The 14,166-nt window shown below is 45.6% G+C and overlaps 1 protein-coding gene across 1 annotated transcript in view; it reads left to right on the top strand.

Annotated features, from left to right (window-relative positions):
* The window catches only part of NFXL1 (nuclear transcription factor, X-box binding like 1), a 97,790-nt gene that overhangs the window by 58,593 nt on the left and 25,031 nt on the right, over positions 1–14,166 (top strand). The window contains 1 exon segment of the mRNA XM_030563071.1: positions 5,942–6,108. Coding sequence (XP_030418931.1) covers positions 5,942–6,108 — 167 coding nt within the window.

Here is a 14,166-nt window from a genome sequence, read left to right as displayed (position 1 = left end):
TGCTCTTCAGTGCCTCAGCACCGCGTCTACCAACAGCATGCAGTAGACATACGGTGACATTGAAAAAAGTCAAGAAACGATTTTTTTTCCCTTTTCTTTCACGGGGGGGAGGGGGAGTAAATTGACGAGATATACCCTGAACCACCCCAGACAATGTGTTGGACCCTACAGGCATTGGGAGCTCAGCCAAGAATGCAAATACTTTTTGGGGGCTGTGGGATAGCTGGAGTCCTCAGTCCCCCCTCCCTCCCTCCCTCCCTCCATGAGCGTCCATTTGATTCTTTGGCTTTCCGTTAGGCTTGTCACACAGCACTGTGCTGTGGACTCTGTATCATAACCTGGAGATTTTTTTCAAATGCTTTGACATTTCGTCTTCTGTAACAGAGCTCTGATAGAACAGATATGTCTCCCCATACAGCGATCAGATCCAGTATCTCCCGTACGCTCCTTGCTGGAGCACTTTTTGGTTTGGGACTGCATCGCCACCCGTGCTGATCAGAGCTCCATGTTGGGCAAACAGGAAATGAAATTCAGAAGTTCGCGGGGCTTTTCCTGTCTACCTGGCCAGTGCATCCGAGTTCAGATCGCTTTCGAGAGCAGTCACAATGGTGCACTGTGGGATACTGCCTGGAGGCCAATACTGTCGATTTGCGGCCACACTAACCCTAATCCGATATGGTAATACCGATTTCAGCGCTACTCCTCTCATCGGGGAGGAGTATAGAAACTGATTTAAAGAGCCCTTTATATTGATATAAAGGGCCTCATTGTGTGGAGGGATGCAGCGTTAAATCGGTATAAACGCGTAGTGTAGAGCAGGCCTCTGCCAGTGACTTACTTGGTGACCTTTAGCGAGTCACTTAACCTTTCTGTGTTTTCATTTCCTCATCTTTAAAATTGGAATAATGTCAATTAGCTATTTTGTAAATGTTAAGCAGTATTATTATTCCTATTTTAACATTCTAAACCAAAGTAGTCATGTAGAGTGGGTTTTTTCCTTCCAGTATCACTTTTATATTTTTATAAACTTCCTCCAGAATCAAATATGACAACCCTTCCTGGGTTGTGTTGCCTACTGATGTGGTGTTGGGAGGAATCCAGGTTTATCTTGAGGGGTGAGGTAGGAGGGTTTCACGAACCCCCTTATAGTCTGTTGGGGAGAAATTGCTCACCAGTCAAACTTGCAGTACAGGCAGCCAGCAAACCCTTTAACAATAGAGCAGTTCTACCTCATCACTAGAAACATGGCAGAACCACAAAGCTGAAATTTCCACACAAAAAAAGTTGTGACTGCATGTTAAGATCCATCAAGAGACCATTAGAGACTATTTAAAAAAAATTCTTACACTATAGGATTGTTTTTCAAGTACATTAAACCAGGAGTTACAAGATAATAGTTGCTGGAGTTACAATGAAACAAAAATGAGAGATTGGGCAGGGGTGAAGAACTGTCCTAGTTTTGAGTCAACAAGGTGGGTGAGGTAATATCTTTTATTGGACCAAATTCTGTTGGTGAGAGAGACAAACTTTTAAACCTTACACATACCAGTTCTTTAGGTCAGGGAAAAATATTCAAAGTGTCACAGCTAAATACTAGGTGAAACAGATTGTTAAACATAAGTAGGTAACATACATTACCATGGCTCTTTCAAGGTGAATGTGGTCCATTAACACCACTATAGTAATAGGGCAAAAAGGGAGGTAGTCATCAGAACTGGCACACTCAAAGCCTGATCAGATTCAGCAGGACTGGAAACAATTTATTGTAGCCAGTAAAGGGAACTAAAGTCACTGTGTCTATCCTAATCTCATTTAAGGGTCTGTGGTCCTTCATGGGTCTACCGAGATTTGTGAGGCACCCTGCTACCACCAGCTCTTACATGAGGAAGCCTTGTTTGTCTGCTGTGGGTCAGCTCTGACTCTGTTAGCCACAAACAACACAAACATTTCCCTCTCAGCCTATGCAGACTCTGCTGTCTCTCCGCAGGCTAGTGATGGGCACACTTCAACCTCCGAGTGTCCCACTGGAGTGTCCACTGGACACTTGCAGTATTCACAGATTCGCTGCTCCCAAAGAAGCAGTACTCCCCAGCTTGCAAGTTACCACTGAGCTCATCGCTCTGCAGCACTTACTTAAGTTACACTATAAACTTAAATAAGTTTATAGTACAAGTTTAAAAGTTCATTTAACAAAGGGAAGAGCTCCAAATGGCAGCAGGTAGAAATATTGGAAATAAATGGTTACCTATAAAATCATAACATGCATTCTAATCCCCCCGTCCCCAGCAATACCCCCCTAAAACATTGCTGTTACTCTTAAACAGGAAGCCCCAATGCTAATTGCTTTTTCCTGTTTACCTCTTTCTTGTCAACTTCACAATCTCTTGATTGGCATTTGGCTCAGACTGTGGATAGGCCTCTGTTGTGAAGTGTACAATACATGTGTGACCAGACAGAGGAGAGATGAGTATCTCCTCCCTCGTACCTGAAAGGAGCATGTTTATCACCTTCTGGTGACCTTCCTTAACTCATATATGCCTTAGGAACATAATTTTCAGTACAGATGCATAATTCCTTAGACATTATCTGTTGATATAGTTAGTGATTATGATGCCAGTGGGCTCTTGATAGTTTCACCCATAGTGAATTTTATGCATATATCCAGTGCATGGTATCCCTTTAAAACTCTAAGCACTCCCTATGCCCTCTGTCATTTGGCTCCAGAGGTCCCTAGGTCTCAGGGTCTATGCTCCTGCAAAAACTGGAGGAAGAAAAGGTGTTGGAACCTTCATACTGCATGGAGAAGAATGTAAATGTTTTGCTGAGGTGTAGCAAAGGTTCATCTTGATTGTCTCAAAGTATCACATTCCCTTCTTGATTTGGGAATCACTCATGAAATTTTCTCATTGAACATTTCAGTTTGTTAGATGATCTGTTCCTTCCTCACAAAGTATGTTACAACCAAGACGATTTTGGACATTAACAAGTTCCAATTTTTAGGGCCTTCCAAATAAAGGATTGCTGACTTGGTCAGAGTAAAATGCTAAAACAAAGGCTCAAGTTTTGGGGCTGACTGTTTCAGCAGTTCCTTTGCGCCATTCATGGGTATGAAAAAACAACTTTCCAAGCTCTTCAGATACAGGTTCTGTTAATTCCAGTATGCATAACCCCAATTGGGAAGCTCACCAAGAAGGGTTTCACATCCAGTGATTAGTCCAGAGATCTTGGCTTTTCATGGACATGCTAGAAATTTGGCTATTTCAGCAGCATTCAGTTGGGGCACAAAATACAACTGTAATTCTGACAGGTGTATTTTATACTCCAGCAGGATAAGGAGGAAGGATGACTCACTGTAAAACTTAATTCTAGCAGAACCATTGAACCCACCTACCAGTATAGGTTTCTTCATGCTCTGTAAATTGGATATAAAAAATGCTCCCTGGGTTGTCTCTGAGGCAGACTTATAAAAACCCATCATCTTTCTTGGCTAAATTGATGCTAGTCAGTAGTACATTACTTGTTTATCAGTTGACTCTTGAAACAGTACCACCACAGGACTCTTGAAGCAGTTGCAGAGCAAGAGGTAGAGGCTGTCAGTGATGCTAATCAACTTGTCACCTCGTTCCATGAGATCTACAAGGCCAACTGCATGGAACCTTTTTTCATCTAAATTTTTATCACTACCAAGTTCAATGATTTGAGGTTTATTATAGATTTTCTCATTCTCCCACAAGCTTCTTTCATGCTGCCTCCTATGGATGGAATTGTCCTGTTTTAATTCCATGTTACACAATTATTGATTTTATTTGTGTTATGGCAGCATCCAAAAGCCTCATTCTGGATTGGGGGCACTGATGTGCTAGGCAATGTGCTAACACATTACAAGCTCTTTAGAATAGTGTTGGTTCTTACTACTTAATTTAAGACAAGATGCAACAAGCTGGTGTATTAATCCATTATGTCTTCATTCCATTCCCTAAAAAATATGTGGTTGCCTAGGCTAGCTGTGCACAACTAGATGTTGAATTGCTTCACTTTTTTAAAATCATAAGGTATAAATAAATTTCAGCTATTGCTTCTGGCCATCTGCTTAGCCATTATGAATTTGCATTTTCCCATCAGCAGCATGGTAGAAGTGTGTGTTGAGGAGAGTTTATGGGCTAACTCAAGAAGATCATTGCACATTTAAGAAGCAGCATGAAAGAAGTGGAATATGGGAGGGCATAGTGATCTTGCATAGCATTGTTGGAGTGGAAGGGGCAGAACTCATTTTAAAATGGATAAAGAAGGGAGGGATGGAGTTTCAAAAGGCAATAATGATGAGGATATGCAGAATTTGTTGTAAGTATAAACAGGGAGTCCAGTGGAGGTAATGGAATCTTAGTTTTGTGAATACCTATAAGTTTTTAATTAAATAGTCTGTCTTAGTTTATCTTATTTCTCATCAAAGAAATGTATTATAAAGGCTATTACTCTATTCCTCCAATTATTCTCTGTTCTGGGTCTAGCTTAACTATATGCCTTTGTGGCTCACTGTAAAATTTAATCTTTCCAAGTGGAACACTCCAATAGTACTTGTCTCTGGAATGAGGACGACTACTTACCTGTAATTGTTTGTTTCCAAACAGAAACATACAATCAATATAGGGCCTTGTCTGTGCTCATAAGTTACTGATTAACTAAAAACTGTTTTGTGGCTCTCGGGCCAAAAAGTTTGCCCACCCCTGGTCTAAAATAACATCCTTTAGTTGAAATTGTGTGTATAGATCATGCTTATGTCTTAGTATCCCAGCTCAAAATTTAGCTGATGGTGAGAAAAAGCACCTCGTTACTCACCAACTCAATTTTGAGCTCAGCTGGTGAAACATAGGCCCCTCCCTGAGATCTTTTTGCCACTGGATTAGGGAAGGCAGCTACGGAAGTTGTACAGTTTGGAGTGCTCTCTGGATGGCATGTTGGTGGCCATCTGAAGTAAGCCTAACTGAAAGATATTGGCTTCAGAGAATAGTAGAAGTAAATAAGTTACCCTTTACCCCAGTCAAATGCTGTTATAAAATTCTGAAGGTTATATATAATATAAATATATATTATATAAATATAAATATAAAGGTTATATATAATATAATTAACTGTTATTATATTCCACAAATGTTTTACAGTCATATTCATGTAAAAAGAAAAAGTGGCACATTAGTGTCTGAATGAAAGTAAAACCTGTCTGTTGCTCTATGTGCCCATCTCTAACTGTTCAGTAGTGAGTTTTATCTTAACTACTGAAAGAAATAGTGCTTGTTTCCTTGACTCTGTGCTAATGTAGATAAGAATTTGTTAAGTAAATAACCCTACTGAAATAAATTTAAATTTCACTATAATACAGATAAAAAAGGAGAATAATCCTTAAAAGGTTAAATCATGTCTATGGAATTGAGGTCTTTTGTCCTAGTTCTGAAATGCATACTTTAATCCTATGATGATCCTGTTTTACTAATTTTCAGCCTGCTATATAATAGTCAGGTTTCTATCCCAATGCTACTTAAACTGCTGTTTGAGGCGGGAGAAATGCAAAAAGTGCAGAATATGAGTAATTCATATTTGTCAAGTTCACTTTGAATACTTCTTTTCAATAACAAGTTTTTAACCCCTTATTTCTAGGACTTTTTCTCTGCTGTTTGACAGATACAAAACTACAGGCTTAATAGTTTTATTTTTTGATATCTCTGAACAATGACTCCTCCTGCATCAAGTTAGTTTGTTCAGTACTTTGCAGGTGAAAAGCACTGTACGAATATCTGTTCTATTCATTAACCTACTATCATTAAGGTTGCAAAACAGTGTTCCTTACAACCTGCTTTCAGACAGTTAAGAGTGACTGGAAGGTGCACTTCTTGGGGTGGCGCTTTCCATGTTCAGTTCAATAATTTTTCTTGTATTGTTTTATTAGGCTAGTCCAGAATGTTCTCGGTGTGAGGAGGCGTGTACCAAACCACGACCACCAGGCTGTCCTCACTCGTGCGTTTTGCCCTGTCATCCTGGCCAATGTCCACCATGTGTCCAAATGCTTAAAATAAAGTGTCACTGCAAACTCACAAACCTGTATATTGAATGCATGTAAGTAGATAAAGGGGAACCTTGAATTCAAATCTTAAAGAAATATGACTACTTGGAAGGAGGCAATTGAAATGTATCCCTTGGTCAGGTCTTAACTTTTTATTTAAAGATTACACAATTGATGATGGCTCAGAAAAAGCAGCACTAAAAAAGTCTCCATCTGTTTTTCTGTCCACTCTAATCTGATTCACTGTTGCTAGTAAGAGTGTTAAGAGCATAATTGGTTTCTGGATGTAGTTGAATTTTTGGTAACGTATGCTAGAAATGGACTTGATTCTCCTGGATAGTTTAAGAATGAATGTAGTAGACACACTTACTGGGTTCTGTAAAGATCTTTTCAATTAAAACGCTGTAATTCATAGATTGTAGTCTATAATACAGGTTATAGAACTTCCTCGAATTACTGTTTAAACTATATCTTGTATTTTAGAAAAACGTACAATATTGATTTTAAAAATTGCCAGTTGTGGAAAATTTGTCATGTCTGTGGCAGATTGTTCAAATTGTTAATTATCCTCATTGTTAAAAATGTGTGCCTTATTCCTAGTCCGAATTTGTGTCTCCAACTTCCAGTCACTGGATCTTGTTATGTTTCACTCTTGGATTGAAGATCCCCTTACCAAATTTTTGTTCCCTATGATAGGTACTTTATAAGCTGTGATCAAGTCACACAATAACCTTCTCTTAGTTTCCAGAAGCTCAGTCTATTTAGTTTGACAATCACTATAAAGTGTTTTTTTCAATCCTTTAATCATTCTTGCAGCTCTTCCATGAACCATCTCCTATTTGTCAACACTTTTGTGAATTACTGTCTAGTTTTTGTCTGCAATTTGTCTACAAATATGTCCTCTCTACTCTTAATATTCCCTTGTTGTACATCCAAGGATTGCATAAGCCTTTAGGTGACAGCATTGCACTGGAATTGCGCTTGGGTTCAGTTGATTATCTACCATGGCCTCCCAGGTTTTGTTCAATTCTTCTTTGAGTGCTTGCTCATATCCATTCCAGTTAGGTGTGCACGTGCCGCGTGCACGTTCTTTGGAAGATTTTTACCCTAGCACTCAATGGGTCGGCTGGGCGCCCCCTGGAGTGGCGCTGGCATGGCGCTGGATATATACCCCTGCCGACCCAACCGCCCCTCAGTTCCTTCTTACCACCCATGTCGGTCGTTGGAACAGTGGAGTGCGGCTTAGCTGATCTACACCTCCCTAGCTATTCGTAGTTTTCTCGTTGTTATTGTGTATATAGTTCAAATTTCTATACTTGCAGTTAGTTTATTATTTTCTTTAACATAGTTAGTGTATATAGTTAAGAGGGGTTCGGGGATTAGCCCCTTCCCCTCACCTGGTGCTGAGGCCCATGCCCAGTTCACCGGGTTTCAAACCGTGCTCGGCCTGTCACAAGCCGATGCCTACAAGGAGATCCTCACGACTCCTGCCTTAAGTGCCTCGGGGAATCGCACCTCGCAGATTAAGTGCTGCATTTGCATGGCCTTCAAGCCACAGACTAAAAAGCAGCAGGACTTTCATCTCAGACAGCTCCTGATGGAGGCAGCTCTTACTCCTCCACCCTCGGCACCGAGCGCCGGACAGTCTCATAGACTCATAGGTCAGAAGGGACCAATCTGATCATCTAGTCTGACCTCCTGCACAAGGCAGGCCACAGAACCCCACCCATCCAATTTTATAACAACCCCTATCCCAGGACCGAGTTATTGAAATCCTCAAAATTGGTTTGAAGACCTCAAGCTGCAGAGAAACCACCAGCAAGCGACCCGTGCCCCACGGTGCAGGGGAAGGCGAAAAACCTCCAGGGCCCCTGCCAATCCGCCCTGGAGGAAAATTCCTTCCCGACCTCAAATATGGCTTCAGCTAAACCCTGAGCATGTGGGCAAGAGTCACCAGCCAGCACCCAAGAAGGAATTCTCTGCAGTAACTCAGTTCCCATTCCATCCAACATCTCCCTGCAGACCATTGACCAGACCTATCTGGTGGTAATCCAAGATCAATTGCCCAAATTAACGATCCTATCATAACATCCCCTCCATATACTTATCAAGCTTTGTCTTAAAGCCAGGAAAGTCTTTGCCCCCACTACTTCCCTCGGAAGGCTGTTCCAGAACTTCACTCCCCTAATGGTTAGAAAACCTTCGTCTAATTTCAAGTCTAAATTTCCTAATATCCAGTTTATACCCATTCCGTCCTCGTGCCTACATTAGTACTAAATGTAAATAATTCCTCTCCCTCCCTAACGTTAACCCCCCTGATATATTTATATAGAGCAAGCATATCCCCCCGCAGCCTTCTTTGGCCAGGCTAAACAAGCCAAGCTCTTTGAGTCTCCTTTCATAAGGCAGTTTTTTCCATTCCTCGGATCATCCTTGTAGCCCGTCTCTGAACCTGTTCCAGTTTGAATTCATCCTTCTTGAACATGGGACACCAGAACTGCACACAGTATTCCAATGGGGTCTCACCAACGCCTTGTATAACGGTACTAACACCTCCTTATCCTTACAGGAAATACCCGCCTGATGCATCCCAAAATCGCATTTGCTTTTTTAACAGCCGTATCACACTGGCGACTCATAGTCATCCTGCTATCAACCAGTACCCCCAAGGTCCTTCTCCTCCTCCGTCGCTTCCAACTGATGCGCCCCCAACGTATATCCAAAATTCTTCTTATTAATTCCTAAATGCATAACCTTGCACTTTTCACTATTGTCTTTCATCCTATTTCTATTACTCCACTTACAAGGTGGTTCAGATCTTCCTGAATAGTATCCCTGTCCTTCTCCGTGTTAGCAATACCCCCAGCTTCGTGTCATCCGCAAACTTATTAGCACATTCCCGCTCTTTGTGCCAAGGTCAGTAATAAAAGGTTTAAATAAGATCGGTCCCAAAACCGATCCTTGAGGGACTCCGCTAGTGACCTCCTTCCAGCCTGACAATTCACCTTTCAATACGACCCTCTGGAGTCTCCCCTTTAACCAGTTCCTTATCCACCTTACAACTTTCATATTCATTCCATCTTTTCCAATTTGACTAACAGTTCCCCGTGCGGAACCGTGTCGAACGCCTTACTGAAATCTAGATAAATTATATCTACCGCATTTCCTTTATCTAAGTAATCCGTCATCTTCTCAAAGAAGGAGATCAGATTGGTTTGACACGATCTACCTTTACTAAATCCGTGTTGCAATTCGTCCCAATTACCATTGGCCTCTATGTCCTTAACTACTTTCTCCCTTAAAATTTTTTCCAAGACCTTGCATACTACAGACGTCAAGCTAACAGGCCTATAATTACCCGGATCACTTTTATTCCATTTCTTAAAAATAGGAACTACATTAGCAATCCTCCAGTCATACGGCACAACCCCCGAGTTTATCGATTGCTTAAAAATTCTCGCTAACGGGCTCGCAATTTCACGTGCCAGTTCCTTTAATATCCTCGGATGGAGATTGTCCGGGCCCTCCGACTTCGTTCCCATCGAGCTGTTCAAGTACGGCCTCTACCTCAGTTGCGGGTAATATCCACTTCCATATCCACATTGCTGTTTATCATCCCCTCCCTCATCGCAAGGTTCCTCACTAGTCTTATTAAAAACTGAAGCAAAGTACTTGTTTAGATGTTGGGCCATGCCTAGGTTATCCTTAACCTCCATTCCATCCTCAGTGCATAGCGGCCCCACTTCTTCTTTCTTTGTTTTCTTCTTATTTATGTGGCACCGGGGAGAAGTGCATTTTCAGCACCGGAGCTCACCGGTACCGCTAAGGCCCCTCGGCACCAACCGTCGCCAGCCCAGATGTCTGCTCAGCACCGCTCCCTCTCCCCATGGGTAAAAAAACATAAGATTCCTGCAGCTTCCATGTCCATGCCACAGTCGGAGCACCTGCCTAAGTCGAACTGCCCGGCACCGACAACTGCCGTGGCACCGACAACTTCAGCACCGTCGAGTCCGGTGCCTAACAGCTTCTCGGCACATGCCGTGGTTGAGCTTTACTATTCCCTCCACGCTGGAGACATTCTCTATGGCAAGGGAACTGATTGCACTGACGGAGTCTGCGCTGCCTCAACCCCCAGCACCGCCGGTGCGGGTTATACAGTCCATAGGCAAGCCTGCGCTACTGAGACCATCCTCTGTCGGCACCGCTGAGAGGCACTGATCACGAATCGCAGGTCCCGCTGGCGTTCTCGGATCGCATCGCCGATCCCGGTCCCGGGCCACTCACAGTCCCAGTACCTTTCTCCATCTCGGTACCGGTCGCACTCAGGGCACCGTTTGCCGGCCCGGTACTCTCGGTACCAATCAAGTTCCCGGCACCGCTCACGGCACCACACCTCTTGCAGCCACTCCCCGGTGTCCAGCTTCAAGGTTCCGGTCGACCCTCCCAGCACCGTTCCGGTCGCAGGGTCCAGGTTTCATTCCCTGTACTAGTATAGCGCCTGCTACCACTCTCCGCTGCAGCGTACAGACAGACTACCCAGGATGGAGACCGTTCTCAGGGGTTTTCAGCTCCTCCTTGGCCATCTCGCCATGCATCTGTCACCCCATGTGGACAGTGCTTCCTATGCACAGGACCGTGACTTAGATGTCCCCAGCCGTGTCTTCCAAGAGACCCAGGCTCAAGACCAAGGACCTCATCAGTGGTCCTTCTAGACGCCTTGGGCATATCACCAAGCCCAAGGTGGACTTCCAGTGCCATCACTCTCTGTACCATCGGAGCACCAGGTGCTGGAGGCTACTTTTAGCCACCCTACTCTTGTGGGTACGGAGGACGCTCCTATTCAGGCACCAGACCCTCAAGTCCCACTGGAGCCGGGCGTCGCCCAAGTCCACGAGACAACAGAGGACCAGATTGTGTCTGGCCTTTCCTCTTCCTCTACTCCAGATGAAGCGGTGGGGGGCGGACATCCTCCTCGAGCCCTCCTCCAATTGACCTAAGGTCACATCAAGACCTCCTGAGACGAGTGGCCCTGAATATGAACCTCCAGGTGAAGGAGGTTCCGGAGATAGAGGACCTGGTGGTAGATATTTTGTTGGCTGACACTCCCACAAAGGTGGCCTTACCATTATTCGGACGATCCAAGCGAAGGCTGATACCATCTAGCAGTCTCCACCATCTATTCCGCCCACGGCTAGGGAGTTGAGAGGAAGTACATGGTGCCCTCTAAGGGGTACGAGTACCTGTCGTACACCCTGCTCCCTCGTCGTTCCAATCAGTTAACAAAAGGGAGCGCCATGGCCAGCAAGCCCCTGCCCCAAAATCAAAGAAGGCTAGGCGCATGGATTTATTGGGACGTAAAATCTACTCTGCAGGGGGCCTCCAACTCAGAGTGGCAAACCAACAAGCCCTGCTAGCTGCTATAACTATAACACCTGGGCGGTGGTTGAGAAATTCACAGGTTAGTCCCCCAAGACTCGCGTCAAGAGTTTGCAGCCCTTTTGGAAGAGGTAAGAAGGTGGCGAGAACTTCTCTCCAGGCCTCGTTAGATACAGCCGACTCTGCAACCAGAACTCTGGCTTCAGGAATTGCCATGAGGTGAGTATCATGGCTTCAGGTGTCAGGCCTTCCACCTGAATTGCAGCATACGATACAGGACTTGCCCTTCGAAGGTCAGGGCCTATTTTCGGAAAAAACTGACCCTAGGCTGCAGAGTCCGAAGGACAGTAGGGTGATCATGCGCTCGCTTGGGATGCACACACCGCAGACTCAGCGCCTTTACCTCCCCTCCTAGACAGTGGCAGGACTTTGGCAGGAGGCGTGGCCGAGGTAATCGTAGATGGCAGTCCAGACCCCCAGGGGGTCAGAATCACGGCCCCGCCAAACCACCCGCGGGACCTAAACCAAACTTTTGAAGGCGTGCCCGAGGGCGACGTACCAGTTGTTCAACAGGATCCTTTCCCTCCTTTTTGCAACCACCTCTCCTTTTTCCTCCCTGCTTGGACCTAACTAACTTCAGATCGTTGGGTCTTACGCACAGTGGAATTTGGATACCGCCTTCAGTTTATTTCTCCACTCCCCTCCCCCAACCCCCATCCTCATCCCTCTTCAGGGACCCCTCTCACGAGCAAATCCTCTTGCAAGAGGTACAGTCCCTCCTTGCCATGGGAGCTATAGAGGAGGTACTGGAGGACTTGAGGGGCAAGGGGTTCTAATCCGCTATTTCCTAATCCCCAAGGCAAAGGGAGGTCTCAGACCAATTCTAGACCTGCGGGGACTCAACAAGTTCTCGATAAAGTTGAAGTTCCGCATGGTATCCCTGGGACCATCATCCCATCCTTGGATCCTGGAGACTGGTATGCCGCCCTCGATATGAAGGACGCATATTTTCACACTGCCATTTCTCCTCCGCACAGATGCTACCTCAGGTTTGTGGTCAACCGTCAACATTTCCAATTTCACTCCTTCCGTTGGCCTCTCCACAGCCCAAGAGTGTTCACAAAGTGTATGGCCGTAGTTGCCGCCTCCCTCAGTCATCGACACATACATGTCTTCCGTATCTCGACGATTGGCTCATTCGTGGGGCCTCCGAGACCCAAGTAACGCGCATGTGGGCATCGTCAAGGACCTATTCATCCAACTAGGCCTGATGATCAACTAGAGAAATCTGCTCTGTTCCCACACAAAGAATAGAGTTCATTGGAGCCATTCTGGACTCCAATCTCACCAGGGCCTGCTTACCACAGCCACGGTTTCACGCAATGATATCGATTTATACAACGCCTACAAAAATTCCCAACCACTTTGGCTCGAACTTGTCTCGGCCTCCTGGGTCACATGGCTGCCTGCACATTCATGACCAAGCATGCCAGGCTATGCCTACGTCCCCTTCAAACTTGACTCTCATCATTATATCACCCGGGGAGTTCCCCCGAGACTCCTAGGCCCTCGACTGGTGGTTGATGCCCTCCCTGGTTGTGTGCAGGGATGCCGTTTCATCCGCCCAGCCTTCTATGGCCCTGACGACGGATGCATCATCTCTCGGCTGGGGTGCTCACCTCGGACATCTTCGCACTCAGGGCCTTTGGTCATCTCAGGAGCTGGCCTTGCACATCAATGTCCGAGAGTTGAGAGCAGTCCGCCTTACGTGCCAGGCTTTTCCACAGCATCTGCAAGGCCATTGTGTCTCAGTGTTCACAGACAACACAACAGCCATGTATTACATAAACAAGCAGGGGGGGACACGATCCTCCCCCCTTTGTCAGGAAACCATTCAACTCTGGGGCTTTTATATAGCCCATTCAATAGACCTGGTAGCATCCTTTCTCCCAGGGGTTTGGAACACTCTGGCGGATCGACTCAGCAGATCCTTCCGCTCTCACAAGTGGTCGATCCGTCCAGACATTATTCATTCTGTTTTCCGGAAGTGGGGATTTCCCCGCATAGACCTCTTCGCTTCCCGCAAGAACAGGAAATGCCAGATGTTCTGCTCCTTCCAAGGTCTCTCCCCGGGCTCGATCTCGGACACTTCCTTGATACTGTGGATGAGCCAACTGCTTTACGCCTTTCCACCATTCCCGCTGGTTCACAGGGTCCTGCTAAAGCTCCACAGGGACAGAGCTCGCTTGATCATGATTGCCCCGGCGTGGCCCAGGCAGCACTGATACACCATGTTGCTCGAACTGTCGATAGCCAGCCCAATTACCCTGCCTCTTCACCCAGACCTCATAACTCAGTACCACGGCAGACTTCACCACCCAGACCTGCAGTCCCTTCACCTCACGGCATGACTCCTGCGTGGTTGAGCCGGTCAGAGTTATGCTGCTCTGCCTCAGTACAACAAATACTCCTGGATAGCAGCAAACCTTCCACTCAGTCTACGTATCTGGCCAAGTGGAAGCGTTTCTCCTGCTGGTGCGAAACGCAAAATGTTACTCCCACTGAGGTCTCGATCCCCACCATCCTGGACTACCTGTGGTCTCTCAAACAGCAGGGCCTAGCAGTATCATCATTGAGGGTGCTCTTGGCGGCCATTTCTACCTTCCACCCAGGGAAGAGTGGCCACTCCGTGTTTTCACACCCTATGGTTTCCAGGTTCCTCAAGGGCTTGGAGC

This window comes from Gopherus evgoodei, chromosome 5, assembly GCF_007399415.2.
Source record: "Gopherus evgoodei ecotype Sinaloan lineage chromosome 5, rGopEvg1_v1.p, whole genome shotgun sequence".
NCBI classification, from domain to species: Eukaryota; Metazoa; Chordata; order Testudines; family Testudinidae; genus Gopherus; species Gopherus evgoodei.
Note: the sequence above shows the minus strand (reverse complement) of the source record. Positions and strands in the feature narration are given on the sequence as shown.